The following is a 16,961-nucleotide window of genomic DNA, read 5'->3' as shown; positions in this document are numbered from 1 at the left end:
CCCCTTTTTTTAATCTGTTTTTATTCATTTGCACCAGAGTGCAAAATCAGGTCTGATTTCATTTGTTCCTGCTGGAGTGTGATGCTCGATCTTCCTTCTTTCTTTCCTTTCAGGGGTGGGAACGCCTTTTTTCTTCTTCATTCTCTCTGTTTTTCACTTTGAACATGGAAAAACATGGATCATTACCACCGTATAAATAATAAAGAGCTGTGTAGACCATTTGGCCATTCATTTTCCTCACAGGATTTCAGTTCCTCAACCAGTTTCCCCAGTGTGCCACCAGTCCATTGTGGCAGAAGAACACTGTTTCACCTATGGTGAACATCACTTGTAAGTCTGACCCAGGAATGGCCTCCTCACATGTATGCAACATATCTGTACTCTGCTCAGAGCTGGACTGACCAGGGATGAAAAAGCAGAGCCTGACACTGGGAAGAAATGGTACACTGGTGTCCTGTACCACACTCTTTTCTCATGAAAAACATATTGGTTTCTTTGGGCAAGGGGTGAGTTTTAAATCCTCAGCATCTGTTCCATTGCTAGGGAGCTCTTCTGAGACCTTCCTCTGGGGAGCAGGCTCATCCACGTTCTCCCGGGGACCTGACTCCCACAGGACCTCACCAGTCCATAAGAAATAGAAAACTGCTAGTGACTGTTTGGAAAAGGCAAGAAGCAAAGGTAAGTAACTCAATTCAGGGACCAATCTCCAAGCAGATCGGGACAACAAGAGGGTCTTCTGCCACTGAATCCTACTGGGACTTCCTGACACGAGGCTTGCTTTGAGTTTTGACAGAGGCCAATCCATGTCCAAGCTAGCACAAGGAAGGCTCTTCTACATTAAGACCAGAGCAACATCCATATTCTCAAACCTTTTATTGTAAGATTGCAAAAGGCAGCTTCAGAACAGCTTGCTCACACGGACAGTTGCCCTCCCACCCCTTGCCAGTTAAGGGCTGGCTCGTGTCCTGAACATGAATGCTTCCTCAAACCTTTTCCTTTCGCTCAATTAAGATGTCCTCACTGACCCCAGAAACATTGGATCTCTTTTTATTTGCCCTCCAGTCTTTGCCTCAGCACCACCTTGAGGAATGAGGTCCCCAAGTTCACTACGGACTGTTTCAAAAGGACTTGCTTTGCTCCCCTTTCATCCTGCTGCATTTCGGTTCTCCTGAATGCCCCTTTTTCTCTACTGCTAGAAGAGGTGACAGCTACGTTTGTCTGATCTGTGCTCTCATTATCTCGGCTGCTTCTGTCATGTCTCCTCTTATCCATCTCCTCTATGAACTCAGGAGCTGCCAAACTGGCTCAGGCCCTGGGGCCATCCAGTCTTGTATCTTCTCCTGGACACAAGCCAGCGACTGATCCTTCTGTGGGAGGCAGAAATGGGATCATCTGCGCTCTGTTTTGGATTGTCCTTGAATACTTTCAGTGAAGTGTCAAATCTGTTGAAAATGTTGACTATCACCCAACACAGAAGGATCTGCAAAGCTTCCCCCACCCCTTGTTTAAAATGGTCTTAATGAAGCATCATGTGCCTCAGTGTTTATCCCACCCAAGGAGAGCTGTGTGGGACATGGGACTAGTTGCCCTCTGGAAATGCCTCTCTGTCTCTCCGTTGGCTCTGCCTGAAGAGGTGGATGATGAAACTGAAATGGCCAAACAAGGACAAGTGGGTAAGATGAAAATACCCTCAGAGTGGGTTTGGCATCAACCATATCCCCAAGATTGCTCAGAGGAGAGCTCTGAGCCTTGGAAAGGTATGAAGAGCAGAAAGGAAGGTTGGGTAAACCTGTTCCTGGCTCCAAGATGAGCAGGATAGCTAGCAGTGGCTTCTGCAGAGCAGACATTGACAGACCCAGCATAATGTGGGCAAACTCAAGTGATGCAACACAATGATTTTATACCACTGAAAGCCATGCAGGCAAAACAACCCCCCAACAACATCCTAATAAAAGAAACCTGCGTGATCAGTCAGAGGACATATTCAAGCTGCATCTCCCTGAACAGACAGCCAAAGTCATCACCATCCTCAAGAAAGAAGTAGCAGAAAGGCAATATCCCCCTGCTACATCAATGAGAAGAAGGCAGATCTCAACAAACATGGATGTACACAGTCCTCATAGGCATGTAAGTCCACCAATTGCTTTCCACAATAGCCTTGCTCCTTTCCTAGGATGCTGACTTCAGGTATCTCAGTTTTTACTTACTTATGTGGGCAAAAAGCTGCTGACATCCACTCCACAGCTGGAACATTTCTGGCAGCGCTTTGCTGAAGCTGGAATCTCACTCCTTACATATGCACAGGTCTTCAAACACGCCTCTCCTCATCTAGCTATCCAGGATCTTTGATCTTGTAGAATAGCTCACCACCACATAATGGCTCATAAAAAAACAGCAGAGAGGAGAAGGGCGCATGGGAACCCAGGCCTTGAGAGAACCTGGGTCACTGTGGTGACATCTAAACTAGCAAATGAGAAACAGAGCCAGGGCTATTTGTTGGCCTTGAGGCCAGCTGGCAGAGTCTGCCATGTCCGTACTATTAAACGCTCTCAGACTCAAAACCACAGTAGTTGTATCCTATCTGCTTTTTAGGAATGGTCTTTGGCCCATGTGAACTCATTTTCGCATGTCTGGAAAAGGTTTAGATGGCCAAAACCATACCAGGAACCATGTTAACAGAATCCCTTGAGTGCCAGCGCTTGGGCTCCAGCACCGTTTGCATTACAGGTATAGAGATAATCTGTGCACAGTCCTCTGCCTATCACAAACATGGTCATATAATCCTCTTCATCACTTTAAAAATAATGTGGAACACCTGCAGTTCAACTCCTGGAGGTGGAATCTCTCTTATTATCAGATTTTCCATGTTGGGCTTTTTGGCAGAGTGACTCTGTTGCTACAGCTAGAGGGGCAAACCTTATGAAGAAAAGCTCTCTTCTGAATGTCCATCCAGCCACCAGAGCCTCTGACTGAGTCTAATGGAATTAAAGGAAATTAACTTCAAAATCACACTTTCTCAGCAGGAGCAGTGCCTGGCAGGCATCTAAGACCACTCAGGAATTGGGAGTGAGTTTGGTGAACAGTTTCAGTCCTAAAGAAGCTGGAGGCAATCATGGAGTAGAGGAGAAGGGGGACACACAAGACTAATCCACAACAAGACTAATTTTTCCTTTGTGACATTACCATGTCATTATTTATGACACATAGCTATTTATTTTGAAATCACTTCTTCATTTTTAAACTTCCCCTAAATGGTAAGACAATGCAAAGAAAAGAATTGTCTCTGACCAAAAACAAAGTTACACTTCAGTGGATGCTATTTTGGGGGTGTTAATATAGTAACAGTTCCTTTCTTTGTGATTTTTGGCCAGTAAAACAGAAATATCATTAATTTTACTGATGGTGTTTGTTGGTGGTGGTGTGAGGCTACATTTGGTGGCATTTCCATGTAGCCTAGTAACCCACACTCCCATCAGTGAGGACTCAGGCTATGATACACAAGTGCTAATATCTCTCCAGGATCTTCCCACCATGCCCCAGGACATCCTTCCAAAGGACATGATGAATCCCATGTGGGCAGGGCAGCATCAACGCCATAGAGACCCTTAGCACCACAAAGATGTGCATCTCTGCCTTCTAATGCCACAGATACAAGAACGAGAGATGGTCTGGTCTGAGCCTGGTCTAAATTTCTCCAGGTACCGATCATTAATCTGAATTCATTAATCTGAATGCCTTCAACCACTGTCTCAGAATCACACTGGAAAAGAACCTCACCTGAATCCCCGATAGTGAGCAGTCACAGACAAGAGGAGTTGAATCGCCTTGAGAGACCCCAAGGGATTTCATTTTAAATGCTCCATCAGGATGTCCTGACAACACCTCCAGCAAAAACACCATTTAAATCTGTGCATGCAGAAGTGTACAAGCCATCTCTATAGACTTCCACTGCTTTTTCTTGGTGTACTTGCTGGCTTCTCTTGTGATCACTCGCTTCTCACCTCACAACAGAAATCAGAGTAGCCTGAGCAGACCCTTATATCTCCACGGCCATCCGTGTGTCCCAGAGGCATCCAAATCTCATCGGGCACCTGAGATGGGAGAAAAGTCAACCTAAGCTGCCTTTGTGGTGAGCTAAGCACCACCATTGGCATGGATCTCCCCTGGGTCTCTGCAAACTAAAGACACCCAGGTATGACTGTGCTGTTCTTGTAGCCTCTTGGTTACATATGCAGTGTTGTGCGGTTGTGGATTGTTGAGACTTAGGTTTTTTCCCTCTGCCATTTGAAACAGTCTTCCCCAGAGCAACAGGAGAAAAAAAAACAAATATGTCATTACTTTGGGGAAAATAAGATGAGAAAATCCAAGAGGAGTTACTCTTGAAGGAAAAAATCATATTGTGCTGGTTCTTTGTTAAGGACACTTTAGACACAAATTTTAGTGGCCAATTCTTTGCTCAGATCCTTGAGTATATTGAATGTCTTCACAGACTCCCAGTTTACACTTTGCAAAGATCAGAACGAGTCTCCTGTATCGAGATTTCTCAGAACAAATGACATTTGAACTCTACCACTAGGAACCTTTAGAAGAGAAACACATATTATGATACTGAAATTCCTTTGCCAAGGAACACAACACATGGCTTGATTTAAAATACAATCTTTCCCCAACAATTCTTATGTTCTGAGTAGGGGTAGTTGGCACGAAACAACACAGCTCTTACCACGAACAGATACAATATACTTGCATTTTCAACCGTACATTCAATATTTGTTACAGCATCTTTATCCTGGCGTTTTTTTTAATTCAGATGAGAACCGCGGCCATTGAGAATAATTTAAAGCTGCCTAGTGCAAGTTGAATGGATGCTGTAATCTTGCAGGTGGGAATAAAATACTCTGAAAAATAATGGAGCACATCAGCTCTTTCAAGGAAAGCCCTAGGAGCTCTGCTGTCCACTTCTGAAAGGACTGAGGAGAATCTCTTTTCCCTAGCACTGCTAGGGAACCTGGGACCCTGTGCCTAGAGATGAGTAACTGAGCAAAGCCTAATTCTGTTGACTGTCACATCCATGTCATTATGCTGTCTGAGCCTCCAAAACAGGGTGGCTCAATCCACACTGCTCATTGGGAATCGTCCTTGGCCCGTGCTTAAGCCCTGAGCCAAGCCTGGGAATTGTTTGGGTTGGCGCTAGCTGCCATGGGCTAAAAATGTGCCAAGGACTGTGCTGATAATTGAACTGCGTGGATGACCGAGATCTGGTGGCTGTGCTCATGTTCTGATGTGCTTCAGTTTATTAGCATAGATGAAACCCAACAGACTCATCACCAGATTGAGGAAGCAGCATCTTCTGCCAAGGCTTAGTGAAGGAACTTCCTGCTATAAATACAGCTCCCACGTCCAGTTCCTTGGAGACGAAGCAGCGTTTCAAACAGTCTGTGATAGTACCAACCATGGATCCTGCAAACCACCTCTGGTTAATGGTTTGGGCTGGACACAGACAGTTTGCAGACCATTTGAGAAATAACTTCATCCCAGTTCTGGAAATGCTTTTGACCTGCTGGGGAAGAGGAAGGAAACCCAACTTGGTTCACACACACTGGCCAAGGTAAGAGGTCTTCATTCAGTGTGTTTACAAGAGATGTGTCAGCAGTGCTAACCCCAAGGTTTGTATATCTTTGTTATTGTGTAGGGGGCCATTGGTGGAATTGTCTTGGTACAACCGCAGGTGAGAGGACTGGTCTCCTGAAAAGAAGGAGCGTCTCCACACTCCTGGAGAGTACACAGGGCTGGCATCACTAGAGTGAGTCTGGCAGAGCATTTCTGTGAGGGGGAGTGACAAAGTGACAAAAACGGATGTGGTGCAGCTGGTGCTGTCTCGCAGTGGGGTAGCTGAAGGCACCAGGGACACTGATTTCCAAGGATAACAGCAGGAACTTGTTTCTTCCTCTATTTCCCATGCTCTGTACGCTCTGCAAAGGTCTAAGTGATGAATCGCAGGCCAGAACTCAATGACACGCCAGCATCCACCAGTTAAGTCATGCTCAGGTTGGCTTGTAGCTCCTGGTGTTTTTACCTTCTCAGAAGTTCGTGAGTGTACAAGATGGAGTTGAGTCTGCTCTTCAACAGGTTAAGGAACATCACCTTCCCCAAGGACAGGCTGAGATCAAACCATGCATCCATTCCCCTACTGCAAATGTCTGTTTGCACCTTAGAGTGTATCAGATATGGGCTCCTGTGACAGGGAAACGGCCATGCCTGGTGGACGTCCCCCATCAGTGACGTCTGTGTGAAGATGTGAACGTACTGAGGGCACTGGGAGCATAAGGTTGGTCAAATGCCACTTAGGACAAAAGTCATTTCAGGAGATTTCTACTGACTCAGTAAATCTGCTGCATTCCCAAACTCAGGACTGTCACCCCAAGTATAAAACAATTGATAGTTTCCGAAACCAGAAAGTTCTTCCCTTCAATATTCAGGGGTTTTGAGCCAGTTGTGTCAACCTGAACTGCTCCATCTACATTAGGAGTAGAAGCACAGAGAATTCCCTGCCCAGTACTCACCCGGCATCTTCCCCACATCTTTTTTTCACATCTCAGTGGCTATGTGCCCTCTGCTCATCCAGAGTTAGCATGCTCTCCTAGATACCTGACATGAACCCCAGAGCTGCACATTAGAGCAACCCAGAAAGAGTTGACTTTCCATGCATTTTACTAGCCAATGGCACAGCAGAGCACAGCCGCCTTTTCCTATGCTCTAACCACGAATCTGCTGTGAGATGAATGTCTCCAAGAAAGCCTGCAGCATAAAATTACCTGAAAAAGCCTTAATTTCCTGCCTGGAATCTGGTTGGCATGAACTTGCTCCCCTGGAAACTGCAGGAGAGGCTTGACCCAAATCCTTAGGCTCCAGGACCTGCCCAAGACCTCAGGCTGCTCAAAACTCTTTCTCTGTGCCTCAGTTTCCCAGTGGCCTGCATCTCCTAGGAACAGCATGGACTAATGCTTGTGCAGTGCTCTGATGATGTAACCCCCTCCCAATGATTACCACAGTCTTACAAAGCCTAAAATTGGCAGCATTGGCTACCTGCCAACGCTGTCCCGTGAATGGTGACTCATCTTTATTGGCTGTGTTATGTCATATGCGTGATGGTGGCACGTGGTACAGAACAGAAGGGGTTTTATCAGCCCTCCAAAATAACCAAGTGAGAGCTATGGCAGGCTGGTGGATGGAGAAGCTGCAGGTGGGTATGGGCTAAGCGATGACATCTCTCTTTGGGCTTGCTCCAAAGCCCATTGGAAAAAAAAGCTGTCACTGGCTTCAAAGGCTCCTGGACCCAGTCCTCTCCCACTGTGCCGGGACAATACGGCTGATGATAGGGCAAGCTTTCCCCATAGCGCTCAATGCCAGCGTGCCTCGGGCTTGGCCTGCTCTCAGCATGCCGGAGCAAGACGTCCTCAGTGCCCACTGCCAACTGTGGAGATGGCTTTTTGATGCTGCTGGGAATTGGCCAACGACCAGCAACTCATTTCAAGCAGGGCCCCAAATTGCTATCTGTCATCCGGCTTTGGTGGAAGGCAGGAACAGAGCCATATGCCCCAGTCTGGCAAAGCACCTGAGTCATATGAGTGGCCTCCCAGGCGAGCTGCTTATGTGTTTGGAGCTATCTGGGCAGTTTGTGAGGTGCCTCCTTGGTCTGCTGATGAACATTTAAAGTGAGACTGGTTGAATCAGGACAAACTTTCAAGGCAGATTACCCCAGTTCCTCCCTGCCAAGCCCCTTGTGCCCTGCCAAGCAAGCACACAGCTGGTGGGGTCCCTTGCCCACAATTTTCTGTGGCCTTTCTGCTCACTCTTCTGGCACAGAAGATCACCGTGTCTGAGTGATGAATGTCTCTTGTTTCTTCTACCCCCTGAGTAATGGCATAAGAGAGAGGAAGAAAGAATATGCCTTCAATCCTGTGGACAAAGTTTTACCGTCTGTTTTCCCTTATGATCTGTCTCACAGCCCAATCCAAAATCCAGAGCGTGACTCTGGTAGACTTTACCCCACCCCATCTCCTGTTGTCAAGGGCTCTGTGAGGCAAAGACTTTTTTAGGCAGCCATTGCAGTTGTCTTGTTGGGTCTCAGGAAAAATATACTGGTCAAAACAAGGAGGAGAGCTTCTGCTTCTGGAGGAAAAGGACTTTGCTGGGCCGGCATCAATGTCTCACCCATCCCAAAGAGAGTCTGTAGATGACACGTTGGTCTTTTTTTTTTTTTTTTTTTTTTTTTTTTTTTTTTTTTTCAGCTTATTCTTTTTCCTACAAGCCAAGGTAACCCAGCACCCTCAGAACTGGCCCGAGTTTTTTTTTTTTTTTTTTTTTTTGTGCTGGTCCCTGTGGAATATCGTGCTGGTGTAGAAAGGGTGAACCATGGCTTATTTATGGTGGCTAACTCTGGTCATGGGACTCTGCACAAACGGGGACAATTTTGTGGAGTGAGGTCACAGAGATTTGAATTTGGGGTTTTGAATTCACGTTTGAGCACTGTTGGAATGTAAACACTTAGTTGCACCCAAATTGAAAGACACTTGTGGAAAACAGGCAGCTACACCCCACAACAAGCACTGTTCCCTACAGGTGCTTTCCCATCCAGCACGGCATCTCCCACCCATAGTCCTCTGTGGCTGCATCTCTACTAAGAACTGAGTACTTGCAGGGATTGTTCTCCAGCCCTGGAGCCATCATGGACATTGTGGCCCAGTCCTCGCCATCTCCAAGAGAGTCCCACCTCTTGCCATCCAAAGGTAGCCATGTCCACCTGCCTACTGGGAATAGTCCCTGGTCTGTGCTCACTCCCAAGCAGTCCTTGGGGATTGTTTGGCTCAGTGTCACCTGGTCCAAGCCAAAACCATGCCAGGTTCATGCTAACCAGGCACCAGTGGTGATGACTGATGTCCAATGCTGGTGCCATTTCTGCTGGGCTCTCTGATGGACATACCTGCTTGGCCCAGGCCCGCATGAAGCATCTTACACTAACTTTGAGTGCCCCTTCAAGGATAGCAGTGCTACGTCTAGAACTTTCAAATCTAAAGAGTCTCTTCTCTACTTTCAGTGGAGCCATGGGAGTTTTTGCCTCTTCAGTTACATTCAGGCTACTGCTGCTGACATTTGAAAATCACACCCTTGGACAGCTAAAGGCTGAAGGCTCCCTTTCTGACTTGGTTGCCTCAGTTAAGAAGATTACTCTGATCTCTGAGGCCTGAGCGGGAAGGGGACTGAGTGAGAAGTAATCCATCCATTTGTTGTCCGTCAGATACAGCCTTGTTTTTAGACCTCAGAACCGTTCCTCATCAAGATGTGGTGCCTTGGGGTGTTTCCTACCCTATGAATATATCTATCAGGAAATTTCAGACAGCACATTCTCAGGGTATCCAATATTCACAGCATGTTATTGGTTAACTCTCAGCCTGTCAGTGGGGGAAAACTAACTGAGAAATTTATCTCCACATGAGACTTAACTCATCACCCACATAGGAAACTTCTCACTCAGGTGCAGAAGTGTTTAACTTGAGGTGGGCTCATCCTGAGCCCACTCAGCTCAATAGGGAATGCCTTCTCTGGGCACTGAGGACAATGGCCAACCCACCCCTGCTGCTTGTCCTCCAGTACCCCGCAAAGACTGGCTAAGTTTTCTAAATTAACCGACAGGGAAAAGCATCTCAGAGTGCCCCCGGCCAAAAGGCACAAGCCCTGATCATAAAAGGCCCCCAGACAGGGTGTAGAAAGAGCAAGGACATAAAACAGACAGGACTGTGCTTTGGGAGGGACAACCAGATTGGGCTACTTTATTTGCAGATGCCACCAGCATGACTCTGCAGCCAACACACCCCTGTAGCTGAGATGTCTAGAATCCTTTTCAGTGCCTGACTTGTATCACTCTGTTTGAAAAAGAAGAACTGAAGCCAATGTTGCTTTCTCTTCAACACACGACCAGCTTCAGACTGCTTATTGTAGGCTGCAGGGAGCGCAGACACCTCGGAAAATCCCAGACATTGCCATGGGACTTTGCATAATGAAGGCTTACGCTGCAAATCTCTTTCATATCAACAGCAGGACTACAGAGGAGACGGGCTCAGCGTCAGCAGAACAGACAGTCCTTTTTTGTGGGGTGATACTGTGCTGAAAACTGCAGCCTCATGTGGGCAAACTCCCAGGAAAAGCTTCACATAAAGAACTTGTGACATGAGTGGAATGACGTTAGATGTTCTGCTAAATCTCATTAAGTCTTCAAGTAGCCACGTAAAAAAATGAAGTAGAAGGAAACCTCTTTAAGAGGAGATTTATGCTGAAAAACTGGAATCTCTCTAACCGCCTAGAGGCTGGGTGTCTCCTTTAAGCTGGTTATGTGAGCCCCTTTCCATTCAGCACAGAGGAACAGGCACCTCTGCAGGGTGAAGTGGGTTAAGGATGGTTTATTCTGTGAGAAGTGAGGTGGATTATCTGCTGGGAGTGATTATGCAATGAAGATCTGGGTTGCCAGGCTTATTTGTTGTTGTTAATATTATGTTTCTTCCTGCAAATACACCATGTTATTTAAATCAGGGGAAATCCTCTGGCCAGTGCTGTCCCGGACTCTGAGAGAGATGGACACCCTTTCATTCCACCTTCTCCTAAAACTTGGAGGCAGTTAAGGTGAGCGAGAGACAGGCTGCACCCTCTTCAAAGTCCCATCACTGCCTTTTGCCTAACCCTAAGGGTAGGTCTAAAGGCATCATTACCTGCTGCCTACATACCCTGGAGAAATGTGCTGCTGGAGGGAAAACACCTCATCTCACCTTCTTCGGTGGCTTTAGACATGGTCTGATCCATGTTGTGGAGGCATCCTTTCTCCCTCACTTTCCACTGACTGTTGCGGACACACAGCTGTGGTTGTAGCAGATGAATTGCTCACAAAGGGCCTGCACACCAACCCCAGCTGCTTCCATAGGCATATTCAGGAGGTGATGTTGACCCACTTGTTATTTGTTGTTGTTAATATTATGTTTCTTCCTGCAAATACACCATGTTATTTAAATCAGGGGAAATCCTCTGGCCAGTGCTGTCCCGGACTCTGAGAGAGATGGACACCCTTTCATTCCACCTTCTCCTAAAACTTGGAGGCAGTTAAGGTGAGCGAGAGACAGGCTGCACCCTCTTCAAAGTCCCATCACTGCCTTTTGCCTAACCCTAAGGGTAGGTCTAAAGGCATCATTACCTGCTGCCTACATACCCTGGAGAAATGTGCTGCTGGAGGGAAAACACCTCATCTCACCTTCTTCGGTGGCTTTAGACATGGTCTGATCCATGTTGTGGAGGCATCCTTTCTCCCTCACTTTCCACTGACTGTTGCGGACACACAGCTGTGGTTGTAGCAGATGAATTGCTCACAAAGGGCCTGCACACCAACCCCAGCTGCTTCCATAGGCATATTCAGGAGGTGATGTTGACCCACTTGTCCCAGCAGCCACAGCACCAAGTACTCCAGCTCAGGCTGTCAGCGTGTGCCTTCCAGGTCAGATGTGCTCATGTAACAGAGTACACCAGGTCCTTCCCTCTTTTCTTTCTGTGCTATTTTCTGCTCTTCCCGAGTCATTGGGTAATGGCAGCTACGCTGGGACCCGCTCTGCCTTGTGTCGCGGGTATGAAAAGGAACAAATCCTGACCTTCATGAAATCATAGGAGTGTTGTCCCAAGCTTTACTGAAGGTGGGACTTGACCTCAAATTTCATCTCCAACACTTCTGCTGCTGGTGGTGTCAGACAATGTAGGAGACGTTAACTCTTGGGTGAGCAGGGGCCCATTAGTGAAACTGGTCTGATCTTTGAGTGCTGAAGAAGAAATAAACACATGTTCCACAAAATCCTTTCAAACAGGTACCTCTCAGGGTGAAATCATAGAATCACAGGATGGTCTGGGTTTGTAAGAACCTTAAAGATCACCTAGTTCCAATGCACCTGCCATGGGCAGGAACACCTTCTACTAGACCAGGTTAATCAAAGCTGCGCCCAACCTGGCCTTGAACACAGGGGACACCTACAGCCTCTCTGGCAACCTGTTCCAGTGTCCTCATAGCAGAGGGGTTCCACCCTCCCATCCTGTCTGTGGCCTTCTCTGGCCCCGCTCCAACAGGTCCATGTCTGTGCTGTGCTGAGGAGCCCAGAGTTGGACCCAGCACTGCAGGGGGGTCTGCCCAGAGCAGAGCGCAGCAGAGGGGCAGGATCCCCTCCCTCGAGCTGCTGCCCACGCTGCTGGGGATGAGCCTAGGACATGGTTGGTTTCTGGGCTGCAAACATAATTTGCCGGGTCATGTTGACCTTCTTGCAAGATACAGTGAGGCTTTTCTTTCTTCTGCCCATCCGACAGATATGGAAACCAGGAAATTAAGCATTAACCTCATTGCATCCCCTTCTACTAGTCCTCAGAGCGCTACCCTACTCACGGCAATCACAATAGGCAAGATGAACCCTTTCTGTCACTGTGGTCTAAACATATCTGGAGGAGATGCTCTGGGTTTGAGTAAAGACTGCCAAAGTCTTTACTCTTCTTTAACTTAACAACTAACATAACCTGGAAACTAGGAGAAAAAAACAAAAATTCCTGATAGTCATTGCACTGACTCCCTTTCTAAAGCTCCTTAAATAAGAGGAGGAGACATTAGCTGCCCCATCTGGAAAAGACCAGAACCTGGCTTGGCTTCCTGCACTGGGCTTGGCATTGCAGCCTTAAAAGCAGGGAAGACTGGGGATTGCAGGAGGGATGTATGACATATAAAATAGTAAACTGACCTTGTTCTAACACTAAATGAACCCCTAAGAGACTGTGTGAACCATACGGAAGCAGCTAGAGTCTGGACACATCCGCACGGGCTGTACCTGAGTTTATCAGCCCTGCAGTGGGCCGTTATGCCAGCGTGCATCCCTCAGTGGTGTGGGTGATACTGTCCCTGTGTAGAGGCAGAACTGGCCTCTTCCTGTGATAAGCCACGCTCACATAGGCACGATGAGCCAGGAGAGACCTGATTTGATTTTTAAACACATGCCCTTCCTGACAATATCCATCTGCTTTTGGTTTCTGCTGGCTTTAAGGGAAATCTTTGACGCTCCCTTTCATAACAGCTCCTCTCAGCATTTAATTTCCTTTTACATAATTACGCTCTGGACAGGAGGAGGGGGAAGACAGAAGCAATGAACGGGCATGGAGGAGCTCTAGGAAACCTTGCACCTGAGTCAGGAGCGTTGAGCAAGCTCTGCTGCTCGTACCCATCAGCAGTGCCCGCTGCTCAGCAGGCAGCCCTGAGATGCGCGACCGCAGCTCTGGCACAGGCAGAGGGGAGGCAAGGAGAAGGTGCACTGGAGACCCTGAGAGCTTGGCTGCTGGAGCGTGGCAGGCAAAGAGCCCTCCAGGGCTTGGGGAGGCAGGCGGGGACGTGTGCTGCCTTGGAAGAGAGAGCAGCCTGCTCGTTGTGGTGGAGGAATGGAGGAACTGCATAGCTGAAGAAGGGAGGGGGCTGGAAAATGATGCAGCTTCTTCAGTGGATTAGGCAGCCATGCCTGGAAGTGGCAAACTGAAAGAGCCACAGATTTCAAAGCCTATGGGGATTATTCGGCTGAGTCGTCTGACTTGCAGCACCACAGGGCTTTCTGTAGTGAGGCCAACAATCTGCGTAATGCCCTGGCAAGCCTCTTAGGTTTTGATTTATACATTTTTAGTAGGGTTAATAATGTTCGAAGCAGCAGGAAAAGGGTGCTGGCAAATGTGAGCAGTTGTAGAAAAGCGTGTTCATTGCATCAGCACTTTGGAGGCCTGGAGAGCTCATGATGAGTGGTTTCAGAAAAAAACTGTGTAAGTAGGAGAATGGAGGCCTCTATAAACACCTGTGATGGACATGCTTAGTTTGTGGAGGAAGGGGAGATCAGTCCAACTTACTGATGCTGTAGGTAGTGGTGACCTTGGTCCAACCAGCAGAATTTAACCCTGAAGAACAGCTCGGTTCCAATCCCAGCTCCAAGAAACTTCATGGGTCTGTCAGAAATGGTGTGCCACAAACAGGCTGTCTTTGGGAAGCCAAGTGTCATCCCTGGTGTGTGAATTGAGCAGGATCTGAACAACCCAGCAGCTCATCAGCTGATATCACTGTTGGTCCTTGGAAAGGACAATTCTCCCTAGAGCTGGTGACCCTCAAGGCAGCCAGCGTGAGTCAGTAGAGCTGCTCACCGCAGGGTCAGAACAGGGGCATATGCTGCTCAGCTGGCGTGGATGCCCCATGCTCAGGACTTCCCTGCAGCAAAGGACATCAGAATCGTCAAACTCTTCTCTCTGGTTGTTTCCAAGCCTCTGCTCATCTATCTGTCTTTGTAATGATACCTACACTACACCATCTCTGTCCCTACACAATCTCTTCCACCGCCTTCCCCCCTCTCTTTTCTTCGGCTTGCTGAGAACCATGGTACCAACAACCAAACCTCAATTCCTGAGCACTCTTCAGAAAAGGTCCTACTGCGTTAGATATTAAAATCCCCTTATACTACTCTTCACACCGTCAGAGCATTCCACAGGCATTGAACCATTTGTCCTCACAACACAAATTCAAATCTGGCCAGTTTTATCAACCAATTTATTTAAGGAGGGAAACTGAGGCAGGAAATGTTTTTGTTTGACTAGTGCCCAGGGGCAAACGAACGGCAACACTTGCCATAGCAGCAGAGACTGCTTGTCTCCTCCTGACACAGCCATCATTTCTTTAGCCTGGACTGGGTGTGGAAGAGCTGAATCTCATCTTTTCATTGATACTGGTTCTTTTTCTCAGCGGAATGAGCAGAAATTTTACCCATCAAACGCAGCATGGAGCTGGAATGAGATTTGTCCCAAGTGGCAGCCCCTTACACGACAGCTTGCGTAGGGCGGACGGTTATCAAAACATCCATCGGCAGCCGAGCATGGGATCGGAGGGGAGAGGCCGGGAGGATGGGGAGGGGGGGACGAGGGGACCACTTACATGGTAATGTTTCTGCACGGTTCTTTTGGATCATTATGCAGAGCTGTAGCACCAGTTGAGGGGCGCTCTCAAGGAAAGTTTCCAGGAGGCGCAACATATTTACGTCTGCATATTCGTACATCATAGCCCAGTAGAAACGCCGCTGGTGTTCCTTCCGCCTCTGGCTCTGGATCCCCAGGTACATAGTTCGGATATACCTGCAGGAAACAGGAGGAAAAGCTGAGTGTAAGACTTCGGCACTCATTAAAATGTGAGGAGAATCGGGCTGTGGGCCACTAGTTTAGGGGGAGGGAGGTTGTCTGGGGGAAAGGGAATCTGGGATAGACACAGGTGTCCACGCAGTTCTAACACTATCTCCTGCGAGATCTGAGAACCGCTTTTGTATTGCAAGAGTGGGAAACCTTTGACTTGCACCACCTGGAAGTGAAGTGTGGGAGTAGGAAATGCTCATGAAACAGTTGCACAAGAAAACAACTCCCTCACTTTGTTTTCATGATGAGAAGACAAGCTCCCTGACAAATGATGGTCATGACACTTGGTGGTGGCTTGACAGGTCGTCTAAACACCATCAGCACTCTAGTAACAAGCTTCTCCCACAGACTGCAGAGATTTGACTGTATTTCATCACAGGTGGAGCAGTGAGACACCACCTTCACCTTCAGTACATGTGTGTCTCACAAATGCAGAAGGCCACACCTCACCACTGGTCACCTATGGAGACCTTGGGCAATGTCGGACTAGAAGATGGTGTCTCACACATGGACAGATATTGCATTATCATTGCCTGTCTTTCCATATCAGATGTACAAGGAGACCTGCAAACTTCACCCTGGGGACGCAAGTTCCCTTCAGGGAACACTTGGCCAACCTTTGTAAATGGAGCTGATCAAGTCGGGGTAGCGTCAGGTGCCCAGGTGTCACAGGACTCATGGCATTTAAGAAAGGAAGGAGCTCCTAACAGGGTCCTTTGTAATGTTTGCTGATGTTAATGATCTAATACTAGGTCTTTCTCCTTGTCATCCTGAGCAGTGGCTGTAACCTTGAACCCTGAAATTTGGGATGGGAAACATTTCACCTGAAGTTGACCCTAAAGCTGATCATCTGAGCTAGACAATGGATTTAAAAGTCCCCTTCTGTCATCGCTCGTCTGTCCCACCTCGGATGCCAGCATGACAGTGGGACGAAATGCCTTCTGGAGACTCTGGGAGGGGCTCACAGCACAAACTGGGGTTTCGCCAAAACGATTAGATCATTCCTTGCCGCTTGGGATGAGATTGCACAGCCAGAAAGAGCAGGAGGAAAGGACAGCCACGACAGCGTCTGTATCTCCAAATCACACCCAGCGACGGAGAGCTGCGAGAGAAACAGAGGCAGCACTGCAAGCCCTGTCCTCTCTCAAGCACCTTGTCCTTCCTTCCCGTTTGCAGCTCACAAGCACAGAAGAAAAACCCCGAAAGAAGACACAAGGAGACACAAAAAAAAAAAAAAAATGACGGAGAGAAGCCACCAGATGGGGCTCAACACTAGAGAAAATGCTACGCCAGTCACATACGACGCTGGTGACACTGGTGTGACAACCCCAGCAGGGTCCGAATGGGGTGGAAATGCCCGTGGAGCCATCTGCTCCATAGACGCTAGTCCGCCTCCCACACCCCAGCATGGCCAGGGCCACCGCCTGTACTCGGCATTTCCCTGAAAGATCCCAGCTCCAGAAGCTGCAGGATGACGCAGGAATCCTGCCTTCCCTTCATGCATGCAAGAAACGGAATAATCCTAGTTTAGCAGGAAGGGCAAAGTTGGGGAGAGTGAGTCGTATTGGCTCGAGGAGAAAGCAGAGAAAAGAAGTATGCAACTGGTTTTTATCATATCAGAGAGCTACCAAAAACCAAGGTGATGGTGCCCATAAGGTGCTGCCCAAGACAAAGACAGCATCACCTCTGCC

The 16,961-nt window shown here is 47.9% G+C and overlaps 1 protein-coding gene across 1 annotated transcript in view; it reads right to left on the bottom strand.

The window, feature by feature from the left end:
• XKR6 (XK, Kell blood group complex subunit-related family, member 6) overlaps nucleotides 1-15,216 on the bottom strand; it is a gene marked incomplete at its 5' end in the record, with an annotated part of 21,986 nt that extends 6,770 nt beyond the window's left edge. The window contains one exon of the mRNA XM_010146128.1: nucleotides 15,020-15,216. Coding sequence (XP_010144430.1) covers nucleotides 15,020-15,216 — 197 coding nt within the window. The remainder of the gene's footprint in view (nucleotides 1-15,019) is intronic.
• Between the last annotated feature and the right edge of the window lie 1,745 nt (nucleotides 15,217-16,961).

This window comes from Buceros rhinoceros, unplaced genomic scaffold (assembly GCF_000710305.1).
Source record: "Buceros rhinoceros silvestris isolate BGI_N320 unplaced genomic scaffold, ASM71030v1 scaffold7922, whole genome shotgun sequence".
Lineage (NCBI taxonomy): Eukaryota > Metazoa > Chordata > Aves > Bucerotiformes > Bucerotidae > Buceros > Buceros rhinoceros.
This window is presented reverse-complemented; position numbering and strand designations above follow the sequence as displayed.